Source organism: Danio rerio, chromosome 3, assembly GCF_049306965.1.
Source record: "Danio rerio strain Tuebingen ecotype United States chromosome 3, GRCz12tu, whole genome shotgun sequence".
NCBI lineage: Eukaryota > Metazoa > Chordata > Actinopteri > Cypriniformes > Danionidae > Danio > Danio rerio.
Genome location: NC_133178.1, coordinates 50,113,938 through 50,134,749, shown reverse-complemented (window position 1 = coordinate 50,134,749; position 20,812 = coordinate 50,113,938). Strand labels below are relative to the sequence as shown.

Sequence of the window (20,812 nt, the reverse complement as noted above, 5' to 3'; positions counted from 1 at the left end):
ACAAGACCAAGGTGCTGCCTGGGCGTGACCGAGACGGCGCTCTGCACGAACAATGACTAGAATAGTGAGATCCTTATTTAGAACACGTTCCATTAAAATATTTCATTAGTTTGTCATGTCCCCCTTTTTTTGCAAGTATTGACCAGTACTAATTAAATTGTCAAATATCTGTTATTCGGATTTTCAAATATGTATAAGAACATGTATTTCACCATTTATCATGATTATATTGCTTGAGTGGAGAGATTAGATCTGCTGTGTTTATGTATGTTAATTCATAGACAGCTCTCAAAATACATGAACCAACCCAGGCTCATTCTGAAATTGTACCTCTATATAGATTTCTGGAATGTGCCAAATACACCCCAGGAGCTAGGTTTTTTCAGTTTTTGTTTTTGCGAATCCATCAGAGGAACGTGTGTATGCTTTTTGAGACCTTAAATTTCTCTTAAACTTCTTGCGTAAATCTGAGTCGACTGATTGTTTGACTGACTGACTGATCGATGACCCACCCTCCTCCTTCCCTAAACCCAACCAAAAGTATTTTCAAAAGCAGCGATGGTCCTGCCCACCGACTTCCCTAAACTCAACCTACAATTTAAAAAAAAAAAAAGAGAAAAGCCCTAGCCTGATTTTAACCCAGTTTTCAGATTTTACCACATTCTCGTCTGGTTATTTACTTGTTTATTTTATTTACCTGCTTTCTGGAAACGTTCTTTGCCAGACTTGAACTTCGAGTCAAGTATTTTGATGCCACATGACAAGTCACATGTGGCATCAAAATACAGCGACAGCGCTCCAAGATCAGACGACTGATTCAGCCAGCGCAGCATCTGAAGAGCGACTGCTGGAGCTGCGATGATGGCACTGATATTACACGATTGGCTGGATTCAATGCAGGAAAATAACCACATTGATTTTCGGGTTTATAATTGGACAAATTCCATCTCACAAATTTCAAAACAAACAATTAACTTTTTTATACTCTCTCGATCTTGTACACATCATGCCTTTTAAAAGATTACAAATATTTTACTGCAGTAATCATCTTTTGTTAAATAATTTGTTCAAAAAGACTAGCTTGTTTGCACAGGTTTATTCAACCTTTTTATACAGACTTTTTACTGTATTCAGCTCCGTAAATGATTTAAATAATTTTAGTAAATAACCTATATATAAACTCAAATAAGTCTTACAGACTTATTTAATTAATAATAGAATAAATATCATCAATGATCCTGACACCCTATAAAGGTTTCTAAACAAATTAAGTAAAACAAATATTTTATTAAATATAAAAATAGATGATTGTAAAATATTTTATTTCCTTTCTAGCTGTTTATGCAGAAATTTTAAAAGTGACATTGATGTACCTTGCTCTTTCTGAGAATTTGTGTAGCTCATTTATTTTGGTCCTTTAGTTCAATCGTTTTGGATTTTTTAAAGATGCTTTTATTATCCAAAATAACCCCTATTTGTGGATATTTATTTCCCTTTTATGTGCCCTCTCATTTTCCCTTTATTTCTAATGTGTTTGTTATATAGGCTACTAAAATTTAATTTATAATTCCCCTATTGTTTAAAATGAACTATAGTTTTAGAGACTTTATTCTGTTTTATTTGTACTGGAAATCTTTTGTTGTTATTGCAATAAATAAATAAATAAGTGATCACGCCATGTGATAAGTCATGACTGCAGCAACTTTAAGCCCCGAAGTGTCTGGCTGTCTTGCTTGGCGGCTCCTTTTTCAACTCTGCTCCCACCTGTGCTTGGCTAATCTCATTGATCACCGACTGCAGCCACGGTTCAAGTTGAATGCACCTTCCAGCTGCATTCACACAAGATGCAGTTGAAGCATCAAGCGCAACTCGATTTATTGCAGGTGCTGTGCCTGGTGTGAATGCAGCATTTAGCTGCGGTCACACAAGAGTTTGAGCATGCAAAATTCTGTCATATGGTGTTGAGAAAGTAGGCAGGATTAAACATGCTGATTAAATGAGCGAGCGATTGGTCCAAGTTTTAAATTTCTGTCCAGAGAGGTCATGTTTTGATCATCGATTGGTCTTAAGCTGCGGTCACACTAGAGTTTGAAAATGTGAAAAGGGGTGGGATTAAACAAGTTTATTAGACATTTTTAAAACCGAGCTAATGCTCCATGTTTTAAATTTCTGACCAGAGATGTCGTGTTTTAATCCTCGATTGGTCTCACGCAGTCAAGTAATGTGATTTCGCAGGTCAGAGTTCACCAAGCTTTGCACCGCAGCAACCTGCAAAACCTGACACATGACCCTGCTTTTCCGGCCTGACGCATTCGCGTGCATATGAATGGAAGTCTGCTATAAAAGCCCAGTGTGACCGCAGCTTTAGCTGTATAGAAGTGTCTTGAAAAAATCTAGTAAATTATTTTTTACTGTCATCATGGCAAAGATAAAATAAATCAGTTATTAGAAATGAGTTGTTAAAACTATTATGTTTAGAAATGTGTTGAAAAAAATCTTTCTGCTAAACAGAAATTGGGGAAAAAAAAAATAGGGGGGCTAATCTTCATTTATTTTAATGAGTGGCAACTAATTCCCTTCACATTATATAAATCATATATTTTTTTTCAGCTATGCAACAGCACCATGTCAAACAATGTCAATCTATTTAGTTTCATATCTTATCTAAACCAATCTCATGAAAAAAAACTTAACTATCAGGTGTATTGTCAGAAAAGTAGCTAATCTATACAAATTCATTCATAAAACTCAAGATTTCATGATACGAAACTGCACATTTTTTTTAAAGGAGGCATGCCACCTCTTAACCCATCTGTCATTGGGGTATGAGCAAATTGTACTAAATTGTTTGTAATAGATCCTACAATTTCATATGATTTATCCTCTGAATTAAAATATTATGAATTGTTGGGAGATAGAATTGGTTTTATTAATCTGTGTCCCCTGTCTTAACTCTGACCTTTTTACCTCTTTTTTGTTTTGTTTTGCCTATCTGATTTTAACTTGTAGGTTTTACCTGTCATACCTGTTACACTTGCTGCACTATAGTTAACTAACTTCACTGCCTGATTTGATAATGTGCGGTCCTGATAAGCACAGTAACAGAAGCAGATAAATAGAAAAGGAGACAGTGCTGTTTTATTAGTCAGAGTGATTTATTGTAGAAAATATGTCATAAACATTTGTGTCCTGAAATTAAACACTAATAATAAGGTGTGCCTTTAATGGTAAACAGATAAAACATTGCAGTTTGGACCTGGATAAGCCATTTTATGACCTCTCATATGGGATCTTTTTTTTTTTCTTCTTCATCTGGTTTACCAGGTCACAGTTGCTCCAGTGTAGTCCAGAAATCCACCATGCTGCTTCTCAGTAAGACCACCGATGACTTTAAGCATCCCCTCCACACTTTCATTTGGTTCAAGTGTCGCCTGATGAAAATAAAAACAAGTCATCTTAAATGCAATTAACCCAAACAGTGTTAATGCCAAGGAATACTCAAGGAATCAACACTCACATCTTGTCCACCCAGATCAGTCTTCACCCATCCTGGATGAAGTGCCATGCAGAGGATCTCATCTGTCTTTACCTCCTCAGCAGCCAAAACAGTCAGCATGTTAAATCCTGCCTGAAAGATAAACACAGCATTTCAATTATACACATCAGCTCAAGCTATTAAATCTCCAGGCGCCATCTAGTGCCAAAGCAGGACTTCAGTGTACCTTAGACACAGCATATGGCAAGGTTTGGAAGTGGCTGTATATGGGAGGCATTCTGGTCATGGAAGCCGCCACGGTGGAGATATTGATGATCGCTGCTTTTTTACTGGACATGCCTGGTGTCCCACTGGCTTTGGCTGCTATTTGTAGATATGGTCTGTACTCCTGAATAAAAGCATGAACAAATAAATGACAAATACTGGACGAGGATAGTATTAAGAAGATAAAGATAAAATTCTGTTATTAATTACTTGCACTCATGTTGTTCTAATTGACCTTGTTGACCATCTTTGAAAACAAATTAAGATATTTTAGATGAAATCTGTGGGCTCTCTTACATCCATGTACAGCAATGCTCTCGAGACATTCAGAGCTCAGAAAAGGAAGCAAAAACCTTCCATGTGACATCATCAGTGATCTAACTGTAATCATACAAAACACTCCAAGAACACTTGTGTGTAACAAATAACTGTAAATGCACCTCTTCGCCTATATCATGTTTGTCATGTCAGATCATCAGGGTGCACGTTTACCACAGGCTGTACATATTGCCATTATGGCCCGTTTCCACTGAGTGGTACAGTACGGTTTGGTTTGGTACGCTTTTATGGCCGTATCCACTGTCAAAAGGTGTACCGAACCGAATCTTACTGTACCACTTTTTCGGCACCCTTTCATAGGGTACCAAACACGAGAAAGGGTACCAAAAGACGGAGCTTGACACGCAGCTGAACACTATTGGTTTAAAGAGATATGTCACTCGCTTTCGCAACAAGCCAGAATGAAAACAAAAGAGCCATGTTTAAAATACACAGCCGAGAGATCTTTTACAGTGTAAATATATATACATATAATAACGATCCATGTTCGACCCGGGCTCCAACAAACCTTGTCGTCGTCTTGATGAACAGCCAAAATGCCAAAAAGAAGAGCAGATTTACCCTGTGCCCCTTAGTTTCTTTTACAAGCCAGTCCGAAGCGCGAGTGGTTTCATTTTCTTTCTTGCGCTCGCCGCGCATCTATATGTCAAATAACAAACTTCGTGAGGTGATGATAATGACGTGCGCTTGAATAATGACATGCTTTTGAAACTCAATCCTGTCAGAAACTGACAAACGCGAGAGTGAAGTGCAAAAAAAAAAAAAGCCAGAAAAAAAGGAGCAAATTATTTTTTCAGCAATTGTGAACAAACTGCAATGTTTAACTATTATCATCTCCTTTTGGACTATTATGAACTCAGAATGATGAAATGACTCTCTAACAGAGGCTACATGTGCTGCTGAAGATTACAGATTTTACTGACTGTAAGCTATATTTTGTGTTGTTTTTGAACCTTAATAAGCACTCAATGTATGCTGTGTGTAGTTCTTCTGTAGTTAGTAACATATTGGAGACTGTAAGGGGCTGTATGTGTTCATATATGTTGCATTTATTTATTTATTTAATATAATTACAGACATTACAGTAGGCTATTTCGCACTGTCATTGATCTGCAGTTATAATCAAATCTTTTTCATATAAAAGTTAGTAATAAACATTTATAAACAAGTATTTATGCGTATAAAGCATCTGTTTTGTGAGAAGTGTTTCTTATATAATTTGTAAACGACCCTACAGCTTTACTGTAGACATTTTTTTTAGCGAAAATTACATCGACTGAAACTTTCTGTCATACACCACGCCCACCAAAAGGGTACCTTTGGTAGTGGAAATGCAAACCTGCTAAAGGTGACCCGTACCGACCCGAAAAAAAAACGTACTGTACCAGTCAGTGGAAACGAGTCATTAGATTAAATAAACAGAGTTTTTTGAGCTTCATATAACTACAGTTGAACCACTGAAGTCACATGAAATGTTTTAACAATGATTTTGGGTGATGAGCAAATCGTATTAAATTGTACAAATTAGCTTGTACGAATTTATATTAATTAGCCACTAAAGTTACGAATTGCTGTGAGATTGCGTTGGAGCAACACAGTGGTAGCTCTCTTCAGTAGGGGTGCAGCATTGGCCAGCTAGGGCTTGCTCATTGTCAACTGTTTACTTTGGTTTTAAGCCATGAACTTTTCTAACACTGACACTGCAGTGACTAGATCTTTCCCAATAGTAAGTATTCATTTTAATCGACTTTTTATTTATGACACAACAATGAAAGCCTATAGAACAGGGGTCACCAAGCTTGTTCCTGGAGGGCCGTTGTCCTGCAGATTTTAGCTCCAACCCTAATCAAACATTCCTGAACAAGCTAATCAAGGTCTAAATAGGTATACTTGAAACACCCAGGCAGGTGTGTTGATGCAAGTTGGAGCTAAACCCTGCAGGGACACCGGCCCTCCAGGACCGAGATTGGTGACCCCTGCAATTTTAGAAAACAGACCACTGCATCCTGCAAATCAGATCAGCATATCTTTCAGTGCTAAAAATGTTGTTTCAGATAACATAATAATGGTTTTTACATTACCCTAATAATCAATAAGGGTCCTATCACATTGGTGTTGAAGGTGTTTTTCAGGTCCTCAACACTGCTGGTCTGAATGGTGCCATTTGCCACGATTGCAGCGTTATTTACAAGTAGGTTCAAACCATTTGCTCCCACTGAAGAACCCACTTTTTTGGCAGACTCCTTGATGCTGCATGGATCATCAGCATCTAGTAGTAACAGAACAAGTGAAAGTGTTGAAGTATCACACAGTGAAATGGTAAATCTTAAAAGCTATTTCCATTAAAATTTAAAATGCGTCAAAAGGGACCCATGCATATTTACCAAGACGGATGATTGTAATCAAATTGGGATGCTTTTTCGCCAGCTCTCTTAGTGCCTTAAGAAAGAATATGCATAATTAAACAAGACACATTTCTCACATTTCAAGTATTTTCTATTCATATTTATAACTCACCGCAGATTTTGGCCCATCTGGGTCACGGCATGTAGCAAAAATATGCTTTGGACAAGAATTCTCAGAAAGCTGCTTCACCATTTCTAAGCCCAAGCCCCGGTTGGCTCCTGTGATTAGGATTTTGCATGCTTTAACTGCTGCCATGTTTGAAGACTGCTGCCTCTGTGAACTGATCTGCCCCTACCTGTGCTTTATATAAAGCCATTGAATTCCACGCCCTTACTGCCCACACTCAGTGCTGTGTTGTATTATGCTGTCATGGATGACTGACAAATTGAGTGAGTAAAACAAAACAAAAAACAAGTCATGATGACAATGTTTGGTTTAACTTATGCTATCAACACAAATACTGCAATAACAGATTATTTTTGTGAATTGCAAAGTTAATACACCTGGGTGGAAGCAGGTACTTATTCAAATAAAGGTGCAGTCTCTGTGAAAACCTATAAACAAAACAACAGAAATGAGTAATGCCTATTACATTTTGTGGTTAATTTATAACTAAGAAATCTGCACATTTGCCAAACCTCTAGAAATAAAACTACGTTTGACTAGATCTTTTTCTTCATTTTTTATCAAAACCTTATTTCAGTGTTTACTTTTGTTTCCAGGAAACAAATAATAACTCTTTCCAGCATGCTTGACTTATGGCAAGCCGTTTTGAAATTTTATCTATAGCCTGTACTAGTATCTATTTTCATATTACTAGAAAAATTTTTTTTTAGATACTGGTGTCTTTTCTATTAAGTACTAGTACATTTTTTTTAGATACTAGTGCTTATTCGTTAGATACTAATACCTAATCTTTAGATACTAATGCTTTTTTAAAATATACTAGTACTTACTGACTAAACACAAGTTATTTTTATTAGACAGTAGTATTCATTCATTAAAAACTAGTATCTATTAAATAGAATCTAATTGTCATGACTGTCAGTGACCACCTGAGGTCGCTGTTAAGGAGTTTTTGGAGCTAGCCCCAAAGAGCTCTTACAGCGATATGATGTTCTTTTGATGTTCTCCGCTCCCTCATGCCACTGTATGAGGATGACTTGAACCTTTATCGGTTCATCGAGGCGGCTCTTTTGATCTCCGGCTCTCCCCTCTGTTGCTTTGAAAGAGGAGAACCCTCAGGAGGGAGGCCTGAGTGGTGAGCAACAGAGAGGGATATTTTCGGGGCCGGCAGATTTATCCAAGGGAAGGAAAGGAGAGGCTGGATTGGAGTTGCGGACTTATCCGCGTCGGCCTGTCCGAAGACCACCCTTCTTTGAGCCTCTGGAGAGTCTTCTGGAGCTGTGTGAAACCCCAGTGTCTGCTCCAGTTCCACAATGCCCGCCAGTGTCGGCTCCAGCTCGAGAGCAAGCTTCCTCTCCTGACGACACTGCTTTTCCTCCTTCTCAAGCCACCAGATGGAGGAGGCGTAGGAAGAGGACTGCTCATGCCCCAGAGCGCCCGCCAGTGCCGCTCCAGCTCCAGAGCACCCGCCAGTGTCGGCTCCAGCCTCAGAGCGCCCGCCAGTGTCCATCCAGACACCAACCAACGCCATCCAGACGTCTTGCTCTGCCGGCACCTCCCAGACGTCTTGCCCTGCCGACCCTAGCCCGGCTCCTTGCTCTGCCGACCCCAGCCCGGCTCCTTGCTCTGCCGACCCCAGCCCGGCTCCTTGCTCTGCCGACTTCAGTCCAGCTGCCTCCTGTCCTGCTGGCTCTAGTCCAGCCGGCTCCAGTCCAGCCGGCTCTAGTCCAGCTGGCTCCAGTCCCGCCGGCTCCAGTCCCGCCGGCTCCAGTCCCGCCGGCTCCAGTCCAGCCGGCTCTAGTCAAGCTGCCTCTCCAGCTACTCTCCTAAAACCCCCTGCCTTGTGTCTCCTGCGGAATCATCCATGGGTCATCCCTCCTGCCCCTCTCTGGTAGTCCTTCCCACTGTTTGGGACGGATTTCCCCGGCTGCACCCTTGCTTCCTGCTGGGGCGCCTGACCCACGGACCTACCCTGGTCTGACCCTACCATCCCTCCCCTTGTTCCTGCTCCACTGCCGCCCCACCCCCCAGGACTGTTCTAGGAGCATCTGGTAACCGCTCTTTAGTGAGGGGGTAATGTCATGACTGTCAGTGACCACCTGAGGGCACTGTAGTTCAATGGACACTGAGTGGAACTACAGCGCCCAAAAAGACTATATTTCCATACATTCTTTCGCGCACACACCCGGTCTGTCATCTACACTGATTTACAACCACAGCTGTCTCCAGTCCCCGTTGCTTACCTGGACTATATATTCAACCATTCCACCTCTGTTTGTTAGTTGGTCGTTGTCGTTGCTGTTGGTATGTTTCCTGATTCCAGTTTATATCCTGTTCTTGGGCTAAAGTCTAGTTCTAGTTTAGTCTGTTTGAGTTCCTAGTTTGTTTGTTTATTTTGTTACTTTGATTTTTGGATTTGTCACTGTTGCTGCACCCTCACATTAAAAAATCTGCACTTGGATTCTTCACCCGTTTTTGTTCCTGTTTTATTCACCCTAACGTGACACTAATATTTATCTTTTAGATACTAGCACTTATTCATTAGATATTAGTACTTATTAAATAGATACTAGTTCTTATTTATTGAATATTAGTACTTATTTTAATAGTGACTAGTAACTATTCTGTTGTATTTTTATGTACTAGTAGTTAATCTTACACCTACTCCACAAGACGAGACCCGAGATTGGGTTCATGAGAACAAGACAAGATGAGATTTTTTCTCTATTTTTAAGAAATTAAAAAAAAAAAAAAAAAAAAAAAAAAAAAAAAAAATATATATATATATATATATATATATATATATATATATATATATATATATATATATATATAGAAATTTATTTTTGGTGCTTTTTTAAATTAACTTGTATTTAATGTTATTTTACTTCTATTTTAATGAATTATACGCAGTAATGGACATGCAAACACTGCTAAATATTTTGCTAATAGCTTATTTAAATGGAAACAATCTTTTTATATATAATTTTAAATTTTAGCAACATATTTGCTAATATATGAATGAAAGATCGATTTTTATTGAACCAGAAAAAAAATCACAAAATACAATACAATTTAGGTGCTTTTTAACAATAATGTAATGAATGGTATTTTCTTTCTATTTAAATGAATTCTATGCTGTAAAGGACATGCAAAAACTGCTAAATATTTAGCTCTAAACTCTACTGACTGGCTTCTCTATACAACTTCACATGATAAATTGAACTTTTTTCCACACACTGAACTTAAAAAATTCACATAATTTTTGGTATTTAATTTTTAATTAAATCAATCAGTTTTACTTTTACAGTTTTTATTTGCATTCAGCAAGACTTCATTTATCCCTTGTGACTTACTCTGAGCTACTGGAAGTGATCATGTGAATATGAAGTTGGAAATGAAAGGAGATAGTTGTTTTAATAGAGTTTAATACAGCACGCGAATGAAAAATTCAGCTTTTCCCGGACAGTATAAACGTGTGTTCCATGATGATAAGTGTGTGTGTTTGTTTGAGCGTGTTTAGAGATGTGTATGTCTGTGGTGTGAAGTGTCAATCAGTTGTGTGTGTATGTCCTGTCGCAAAATGTGGCTAAAAGTCCTTCAAGGTGTTAATAGTTTGATTATGGCATTTACATATCTGTGACTAAGGATGCTTTCACACCAGCGAATCGATTCATTTGTTCCGAAACAAGGACTAAAATTGTTACAGTGTTGCTCCTGTTCTTGATGCAGTTTGCTTTTACACGGCAACATTTCTAAAGGGACCAAAAGAGCTAAAACAAGTCACATGTAAGTTAACTGCCCTTCCATTGGTCAGAGTTTCACGGTTTATTTTGCTGTCTCGCTCAGCTGTCATGCGTCCTTATTTTATTTTATGACGATGAGCAATAAAACACTATAAGCAGAAAGCTGCACTTTAATTTTGAATAGTGACACCCACAGACATCATCACCAAATATAAATCAGAGGTAAGACTTTCTCATACAGAGTCCTAGACTGTATTTCGATCAATGTTCCTAACGGATAAACAGCTCTCATTAATAGTTCAGCTTGCTTTTACTTTTGTATTTAACATAAAATACACATTTACGGGTTGGATTGGCATCCTGCCCAACTCATCATTCTCCCTTCATATAGGCATATATATGCCTGTTACTTATCCACATATATATGCCATATGCCTGTTACATCCCTAGGTACTGGTATCTAATATTTAGATATTAGTACCTAGATACTAGTACTTATGTATTGGAAAATAGTATGTATTCATTAAGTACTATCCCACTGAAATCAATGGAAACACTTTAAATTTGTTTCTAGTAACAACAGAATAGTTACTAGTCATTATTAAAATAAGTACTAGTATCTAATAAATAATAGCTAGTATCTATTTAATAAGTACTAGTTACTAATGAATAAGCGCTAGTATCCAGGGTTTAATATGGGCCGGAACAAGCTGATCCTGCATCTCATTTTATCGATCCCCCTCCTTACACGCACCCCTTCCCACCCCCACCCCGCTCTTCACTTTCGTCTGTGACACCTCTCTCTCCTCTGGTAACATGACAGATCCGTAAGCCAGATCTGTTCCGGGACCTCGCAATTTACAAATTAAGTACTGCTAGTATATAATGAATAGTATATGCACTAGTATATTTAAAAAAAAAACTCTAGTATCCAAAGATTAGGCACTAGTATCTAATGAAAAAGCACTAGTACGTAATAGAAAAGATACTAGTATCTAAAAAATAAGCATTGGTAACATGAAAATAGATACTAGTACAGGTTTTAGATAAAATGTCAAAATGTAATGTAATGCTCCCATTATTAAAATTAGCTCAAGTATATGAAATAATATTAACACTTTTTTTTTTTACTTTTTATTTTAAAAACAGATCAGATTTTTTTTTTTACACAACTTGACTTGGAGTTCAAGGTTATCCAAATGCTGCAAAATTATACCTTACAAATTACTCATATATGTGTTTATGATTTCTGTCATTCATTTGCGTCCATGTTAGGGGCACATAGAAAGTGGCTGTTGACCAGGATTGAGGAACCTGTTTTACAGACACACCTGTTTTACCCACGTGACTCAAACACTGAAGCAGGAAAAAGAAACATTTGATTGAGAAGCTGCTGTTTTTGTGTCTCTCTACATTCATACAATAAAATGGCAGAAGCAAGATTTTCTCAGGATGAGTTCTTGTGTCCAGTCTGTCTGGAACTTCTGAAGGATCCTGTGAGCCTCCACTGTGGACACAATTATTGTAAGGGCTGTATTAGCGGCTTCTGGGATCAGGAGGATGAGAAGAGAGTCTACAGCTGCCCTCAGTGCAGACAGACCTTCAGTCAAAGACCTGCTTTAGCTAAAAACACCATGCTGGCTGAAGTGGTGGAGAAGCTAAAGAAGACTAAACCTCCTGCTGACTGCAAAGCGGGAGCTGGAGATGTGCAGTGTGATGTCTGCACTGGAACAAAATACAAAGCCATCAAGTCCTGTCTGCAGTGTCAGGAATCTTACTGTCAAACTCATTTTGAGAACCATGAAGAGTTTCACTTTCGTAAATCACACAAAGTGATTGATGCAACTGGACAACTGCAGGACATGATCTGCCAGAAACATAAGAAAGAGCTAGAAATCTACTGTATCACTGACCAACAGTGCATCTGTGAGCTGTGTAAGGAGTTTGAACATACAACTCACGAAACACTATCAGTTGCAGAACAAAGGAAAGAGAAACAGGTAATTATAACAACTATAACGTCAGAGTTGCTGTTTTATGCTTTGAACCAATGTACATTTTAATTATCAAGGCTGATCTGCATTCTTATGGCAGGTAGCCAAGTCATATAATAGTATAATTTTTTATATTTACATATAGTTGCAACATAGGCTCATTCTAAAAACGTAGTCCATCATACGTTTCTGGAGATTTTTGTAGCCAGAGCTACATATGGCTGAATTTCACTTTTAAATGAATGATATGGGGTGGTATGACACCATTCCTTTTCACGATTACCAGCTGACCGCTTCCCTCCGTATGGACGGCTTTTCGTATGTTTTCGAATAGCTCCCCATGTATGTCAGCGGACTTGAGACACAGAGAGGAGTTAACCACGAAGATGGGGTTTAGTCCAGTGAAGAACGATTCCAGAAAGTAAGACAAAAACGGAATCCAATAAAATAAACAAGTAAACAGCAGGTTGAGGATGTGGTAAAATCTGAAAACGTGGAAAAAATCAAACAAGGGTTTTTCTTTTTCTGTACTGCTCCTGAAAATTGTTGGTTGGGATTAGGGAAGTGGGTGGGCTGGTCAATCAATACAATTGGTTGGGTTTTGGGAAGGAGGAGGGTGGGTCAGTCTATCAGTCAGTCAATCCGTCATTTATTCAACAGCGGCCTCTGGTGGGTTTACACGAGAACAGCAGGTGCGAACGGCACTCGCAAGAGAAATTTAAAGTTGGGTCTGTCTATGGACTGCAAGACAGGGGTGTAACATGAAGAGACCTTAGGGGCGTAACTTGTAGTATAGTATATTAGAGGCATAATTTGAAGTTATGGAGACATGTCAAAACTATGTTGTTGGCAAGATGGCGCTGTACATCAGTTTTTAATGTCTACTCCACAACTCTAAACCCAACCATCCTCATTATTAACATCTACACCTACCCCAAACCTAAACCCATTCATCATAGTTATTAATGTATAAACCTACCCCAACCCTTAACCCAACTATCACAATTTTTAACGTACAGCTGAGAGTTGCGGAGGCTTTCATACTTAACATGCTCGCCATTGTACTGTTATTTGCAACCACAGAGGGCGATGCTGAGTAGGCAAACTGTCATGACAAAACAGATGAAGAAGTCATGGACTAGAGTTGCATGGTGTTGTTAAATGAATGAATATAATAATAAATCAAATGAACTGTTTGTGGATAAATGTGGAGAAAACTCATGAAAACATTCGATGAAAATGTTCTTTGGTAAGTTTTTCCGCCAGCTTACCAACAAAATCTCATTGTGACCTCTCGCATGGTTCAATGGGATCTCGATAACTGCAAGTTACGCCTCTCTAACGTACTACAAGTTACACCCCTTCATCTTACGCCCCTGTCTTGCAGACTGCAGACAGATACATGTGTAAATTTGAGATCTCAAAGCATACACAGCGGCTTCTAGTGGATTGACAAAAACAAAAACTGCAAAAAAAAAAAAAAAAAAGTAGCTTCCGGCATTTGGCAGTCTCCAGAAATGTATATAGCCGTACGTTTTCAGGATAAGCCTGGGTTGTATAATTAGGTACATCTTTTCAGAGCCATGGAAAAATTGTAAATAACAACCAGCTGGGTAAGATCATGTCAGTGACTACATAATTAAGTTGATTTAACATATTATTTATATTTATCCATTTTCTTTTCGGCCTAGTCTCTTTATTATTCTGAGGTCGCCACAGCGGAATGAACCGCCCACTTATCCAGCATATGTTTTATGCAGCGGATGCCCTTCCAGCTGCAACCCATCACTGGAAAACATCCATGCACACTCATTCACACATTTGCACATATCACTACCCAAATGAACTATAGTGCATGTCTTTGGACTTGTGTGGGAAACCAGAGCACCTGGAGGAAACCCACATGAAACACAGGGAGAACATGCAAACTCCACACAGAAATGCCAACTGACCCAGCTGAGACTCGAAGCAGCAACCTTCTTGTTGTAAGGTGATCGCGCTACCCACTGCATCAAGGCAACACCCGATTTAACAAATAATTTATGTAAAATAACATATAATGATTGTGTAATATAATTATGGCATAAAATGTTCTATTCTTAAAAATCTACTAATCAAACCCACTGATCATTGATCTTATATAAAGAGACCAACCAAAAACACCATGTTTGATGTCATGTTTAGTAATTTGACTGACACAAGCATCCAATGAGATTTAAGGTTATTGTTGTGTCAACATATTTAATCTGAGCTCTGTAATTAGCTGAGGCATACCTTCAAAATATCTTGAGGAAAACATAGATTTAAAAAGCATGAGTCCCAGTTTAAATTATAGGGTGAATTCTAATTATAAACTAGACACTGCATTAATAACGGTGACACTTCAGCTTCATATTTAATCATAATCTAATTTCAAGAAACTATGAATTTCCGCTCTTCACTGGTTTTGTAAGAGAGTTGTTTGCTGTTATCTGTTTGTCCTCCAGAAAGAGCTGAAGGAGACACAGGTAAAGCTCCAGGAGAGTCTCCAGCAGAGACAGCAAGAACTTCAGCAGTTGAGGGAGGCAGTGGAATCTCATAAGGTAAGTCAGGAGAACAGGAGAAGTTTGCCTCAGTTTGACTGTCCTCTAGTGTTGGAAATCTTTGAGTCTCACTGTAACTCACAGGCTGTGTGATCTTGATGTGTTTAACAGCGCTCTGCACAGACAGCAGTGAAAGACACTGAAAGGATCTTTACTGAGCTCATTTGCTCCATTGAGAAAAGATGTTCTGAGCTCACACAGATTATCAGAGATCAAGAAAAGACTGCAGTGAGTCGAGCTGAAGGACACATGGAGTGGCTGGAGCAGGAGGTTGAAAATCTGAGAAGGAGAAACGCTGAGCTGGAGCAACTTTCACACAAAAAAGATCATGTCCAGTTTCTGAAGGTAACAAATCAGGAAGAAGCAAATCAGAATGAAGTTGAGCAAGTGATGCACAGATAAACAATTCAGTGGAAAATAATCAGCAGTTGTTTTCTTTCAGGATTTGTTTATTGTGTAAAGTGGAGGTGATGATTGTTGATTTGTGTTTTCTGCAGAGTTTCCAGTCTTTCTCAGCTCCTCCTGAATCTACAGATGTTTTATCCAGTTCTCTCTTGTGTTTCGATGGCCTGAGCGAATCTGTTTCTCAGTTGAAAGACAAACTGGAGGACTTTTGCAAAAAGGAGCTCAAGAAGATCTCAGACAGAGGTACAGTAAAGTCCCGGAGATTCATCTGCTCTCAGAAATGAGGTCTTTATCAACTCATATCGTGTAACATCATATTAGAAACATGCATGACACTTACACCAATACACCAATTATGTTTTTTGATTTTCCCAGTGACAAAAACTAGTCCCAAGACCAGGAACGACTTCCTACAATGTAAGTGACTAAATCCCAGCTTCAGATGTATGCTTTCAGCCATGATTTGGTCTCCTCAGTCAAATTTAGTAAATTTTAGAAGATTTCTATAATCCTAGGGTAAAATCTGAAGACTTTGATCATTGATTTGACATGTTCACAGATAGCAGATTAAAGGCCATTGCAAAAGAATTTTCCCTCCAATGAAATTCTGGCAGAGTCAGAAGTTTCAAATTTTTCCCAGCAGTTTAACTCTGCTAGAATCAGCGTCAAACCAAGAACCAATAGGTTGTTTTCAATCAAGTGGTTCTGGTGATACACAAAATCCAGATGGCGGCCAAGAAGTAAAAAACTGAATGGGACATAGAAGAAAATCTGTATTTTTGTCATTTATAGCATATTTCAAAGGAGATATACATCGAGAATAACCACATATGTTGGGCATGATCCTTATATCATGAAAGGGGCCAAGTTTTCTACTGAGCTAAATATATATTTTCCTGTTGAGGTGGTAGAGACTGTATAAGCTATTACGTTACATGAAAAAATACCATATTAAATAGTAGTGTTTAGAAGCATACTAGATAATTACTTGAATTAACTGCCATAGTGATTATATTGTTGCTGTGGTACAACACAACTGTAGTAATAAACAAATTAGCCAATAGGCTTTAGTTTTCTATGCTAAAATTATACATCCCAATCCACCACAGCTTACACTAATGTTACAGCATTTATTACAGTTTACTATACTACACATTATAAACTTTACTGTCTTGTTCAAAAACATGTTTATTATAAATTACTATCGTTTTCCCCCCATTTTTTGGACCCCATGATGTCTATTTTTCAGACATCACGAAATAACAAATGAAATGGACGCATAGTCTACATTATTATCATAATAATGTATTATTTTACATTATTAGTTTTGAAAAAATGTGGTTTTGGTAAGACATCTAATTTTAAAACTTTTTTTTAAATTATAATTCCACAGAATGCAAAATTTTTATAATTGTAACTTAAATCACATAAAAATTTAAAACTCTTATCAAAGAAAAAAAAAGTTATATTTCAGCCATTAAACTGATCTAAGGGACACATGAGCAAAAGGTAAATGTTGGTTTTATAGCAAAAGCCTTGTAAAATACTATTACTAACAGCTCAGTTTTGTCTGTTCAGAGGTTGAGAATAAAATTTATCCAAATAAGAATAAAACAGAAAATAATTTACAGGCTTTGTTGCCTTGTGGGAAAATATAATTTTGAAAGTTATAAATGTTATAATTGTATGATTATTTGAAAGCTTCAATAGTTTGAAAGTTTCAGTGATTTGAAAGGGGCAAGGCAGTGGCGCAGTAGGAAGTGCTGTTGCCTCACAGCAAGAAGGTTGCTGGGTCGGTGGTTTGAACCTCGGCTCAGTTGGCATTTCTGTGTGGAGTTTGCATGTTCCCCCTGCCTTCACGTGGGTTTCCTCCGGGTGCTCTGGTTTCCCCCAAAGTCCAAAGACATGTGGTACAGGTAAATTGGGTAGGCTAAATTTTCCGTAGTGTATAAGTGCGTGTGTGAATGTGTGTGTGGATGTTTCCCAGAGATGGGTTGCGGCTAGAAGGGCATCCGCTGCGTAAAAACTTGCTGGATAAGTTGGCGGTTCATTCTGCTGTGGCGACCCCGGATTAATAAAGGGACTAAGCCGACAAGAAAATGAAATCATTTGAAAGTTTCAATAGATTATGTTGCTAATTATGTAGGCTCTTTAAAAATATAATCATTACATTTTTAAAAAATGAGTTTGCTCAAGTTGAAATATTACCGAATGCCTGGAATGACTCTGACATTTTCAGATTGGATAATCAATTGCATCCAGACACTTTTGGCAGAAGTTCCGGGAGTCTCCCAAATATGCATAGGGACTCCTGGATAACAGCAAACCAATGATAATCTTTCGGAAATCTCCCCACTGGACCTCAAATACATCGTGCACCCCTCTTTAATGCATCCCTCCCTGCTCTTCAGATAAGTCAAGCGCAACCCTTTTACCCCCCACCTCGGTCTTCAAATAGGTTGCTTCTCAAACCCCCGCAAATTATCGATGCCCCACCCAGAAATGGCTTTTCCCAACTTGGGATGTCTGTTATGGACACAATTGATTTTCTTCTGTGTTTTTTATTTTCTATTTAATACATATGTTTCAATATTTCTTAATTAACAATACAGAGAATTAAAAGAGCAAAGATTTATCATTGCTGATTTTGATGTGTTTTTGTCTCCATCAGATTCCCATCAGTTCACTCTGGATCTGAACACAATGAACGATCATCTCCGTCTGTCTGAGAGCAACAGAGTGATTACTGGTGCTGAAACAGCACAGCCAACTTTTGATCATCCAGACAAATTTAATGGTTGGCCTCAGGTGTTGTGCAGAGAGAGTGTGCGTGGACGCTGTTACTGGGAGATAGAATGGAGTGGCGATGTTGGTGTGATATTATCAGTATCTTACAAAAGCATCAGTAGGAAGGGATTTGGGAACGAGTGTGCATTTGGAGGTAATGATAAGTCCTGGAGTTTAGCCTGTTTTCCAACCAGATACTCATTTTGGCACAATAGTAAACGGACCGATCTCTCTGTAAAGCCCATTAGCCGTATGATAGGAGTGTATGTGGATGAGAGTGCAGGAATTCTGTCCTTCTACGGCATCTCTAACACAATAAGCCTCATCCACACAGTCAAGACCACATTTACTCAGCCGCTCTACCCTGGTTTTACTGTTGATCCTCGTTCATCTGTAAAACTGTGTTAGTGAAACACAATGACCGATTAGACTTTGGCTGCGAGATTAATCAAATGACAGTGACTTCTTTAAAGGGCACCTATGATGAAAAATCTACTTTTCAAGCTATTTGGACAAACATATGTGTATATAGTGTATAGACCATCATATTGGGGTGATATAAACACACCCAGTCCTTTTTTTTCAATTTAACAACATAAAAACAACATAAGAGCGGTTTTCAGACCGACCGCAACTTTACGTAGGAGTGTGGCCCCACCGCCCACCAAATTGATTGACAGCAGCAAAGTGACAGGATACAAGTAAATGACGCTACAGATCCATTAGGTATGGAGTCCATCTAGGGCCATATATACTTGCATCATAAAACAAAGTTTTGCAAACAAAAATAAATTATTGAACAAAAAATTGCAAAATGATTCAATTCTTTTTAAAAAATAAAAAAAAGAGAAATAAAAAGGAATTCTGCAAACAAAGAGAAAGAACTGCAAATAAAAATCAAGTAGTGCAAAAATAATTTTTATATTTGCAATTTAAAAAAAATCATAAATTTGCTTAATATATATTTTTTACAGAATTGCCTCTACAAAACCCCTCAAGTCAATTGTAATGCTCATTTTGGTTTGTGAGTTTTACTGTTTGATTTAAACATCCCTCAAAAAACAATGGATTCAGGTACTTTACTTATCTCGATTATATTTATGACAGCAATTCATGGCTGTTTTACAAGAAGATCGCTGGGTCAGTGGTTCGAACCTTGGCTCAGTTGGCGTTTCTGTGTGGAGTTTGCATGTTCTCCTTGCGTTCACATGGGTTTCTTCCGGGTGCTCCGCTTTCCCCCACAGTCCAAAGATATGTGGTACAGGTGAATTGGGTAGACTAAATTGTCCCTAGAGTATAACTGTGTATGTGTGTGTGGATGTTTCCCAGAGATGGGTTGCGGCTGGAAGGGCATCTGCTGCGTAAAACTTGCTGGATAAGTTGGCGGTTCATTCCGCTGTGGCGACCCCGGATTAATAAAGGGACTAAGCCGACAAGAAAATTAATGAATGATGAATGAATAGTTAAGGCAAAAATAAAGAAAAAAAAAAACAATACTAAAGTAATCTATCAGAGGGCGCATGGTGATCCAATCCGGCAGTCAGCCAGAGGTTACCACTGTTGTATTAGCTACCAGGATCAATAGTATGATCCTGCACAACTGGAGAAGCTGCACTTTCAGGACCGCATTTTTAGGACCGCATCTTTGGGACCCTAGTTTTTTGTGACATCGCCACCTACTGGATTGGGTGACACTATGAACTGCATTTCTAGAACCACATTTTTGTAACAACGCCACCTACCGAATTTGATTATACAGCAAAAACTTCAGTTTATGGACTGGATTCCCAGCGCCACCTACCTGATTGGATGATATAGCGGAGACTTACAGGAACTTTTTTTTTTCAATTGTGCTTTTTGATGTAAAACATACCAGAAGTTAAAGAGTGAAACACCTGCTTTGAGTAACAATTTTAAATTAAAACAAATTAATTTACAGATAAAATAGAAATTAAAAATGTTTCTTAACTTTACACAAATGAAAAGGTTGAGTGCCTTAAAAGACTTACATTTCTTGAAAAATATTGTATATTGATGAATCCCCTTGGATTAAACTAATTAGCTCAGTGTCAGGACAAATACATTGAAATCAAATGTATTCAGCATATGTAGTTACTAATTTAAAACCAGGTTATAAAGGATTTAAAGAGACATGACACAGAAATTATTTAAGAATGTACATTTATTTAATCATCCACACACAACAGCCACAACAGCCCAATAAGCAGCATTCCTTTAGCCCCTTTGAATGAGAGAGGGAGATATATATATATGGTTAAACTTTTTAATTCATATACATGATTTTCTAGATTATATATATATATATATATATATATATATATATATATATATATATATATATATATATATATATATATATATAATCTAGAAAATCATGTACATGAATTCAAAAGTTTAACCATTTGTTATGCAATTAAATTTAGATTAATATTTATTATAAGTAATAAAAAATATATATTTTACCATGTTTAACTGTAATATATATTTCTGGTTTAAACTTGGAAGAACCAAAAAGCACACCTAACTGTTAACTGCACATCTTTAAGTATATAAGAGCAATACCCACCTATTGAATGGTCTCCCTTCTTTCCTCAGTTGTTTGTCAATTTTTTGATTAAATTCTTCTACTTCACTGAAATAGAGAAC

The 20,812-nt window shown here is 37.8% G+C and overlaps 2 protein-coding genes across 3 annotated transcripts; one reads left to right on the top strand and one right to left on the bottom strand.

Annotated features, from left to right (window-relative positions):
- Positions 1–3,311: 3,311 nt before the first annotated feature.
- zgc:163083 lies at positions 3,312–6,784 on the bottom strand. Its single transcript, NM_001083559.1, is given in 6 exon segments — positions 3,312–3,431; positions 3,518–3,628; positions 3,723–3,884; positions 6,181–6,368; positions 6,484–6,538; positions 6,617–6,784. Coding segments are annotated over 6 exon segments (774 nt in total). The 5' UTR covers positions 6,761–6,784; the 3' UTR covers positions 3,312–3,317.
- A 4,956-nt stretch (positions 6,785–11,740) lies between these two features.
- ftr94 (finTRIM family, member 94) lies at positions 11,741–20,161 on the top strand. 2 transcript variants are annotated; one of them, XR_012401216.1, is made up of 7 exons: positions 11,741–12,377; positions 14,858–14,953; positions 15,065–15,298; positions 15,451–15,601; positions 15,734–15,775; positions 18,030–19,097; positions 19,145–20,161. XR_012401216.1 is itself a non-coding variant. In XM_690272.10 (6 exons), the coding sequence occupies exons 1-6, from the start codon at positions 11,805–11,807 to the stop codon at positions 18,551–18,553; spliced, it is 1,620 nt and encodes a 539-aa protein (XP_695364.4). In that variant the 5' UTR covers positions 11,741–11,804; the 3' UTR covers positions 18,554–19,615. The 2 variants fall into 2 exon arrangements, 1 of the variants encoding a protein (XP_695364.4); XM_690272.10 differs by having other exon boundaries at positions 18,030–19,615.
- The last annotated feature ends 651 nt before the right edge of the window (positions 20,162–20,812 follow it).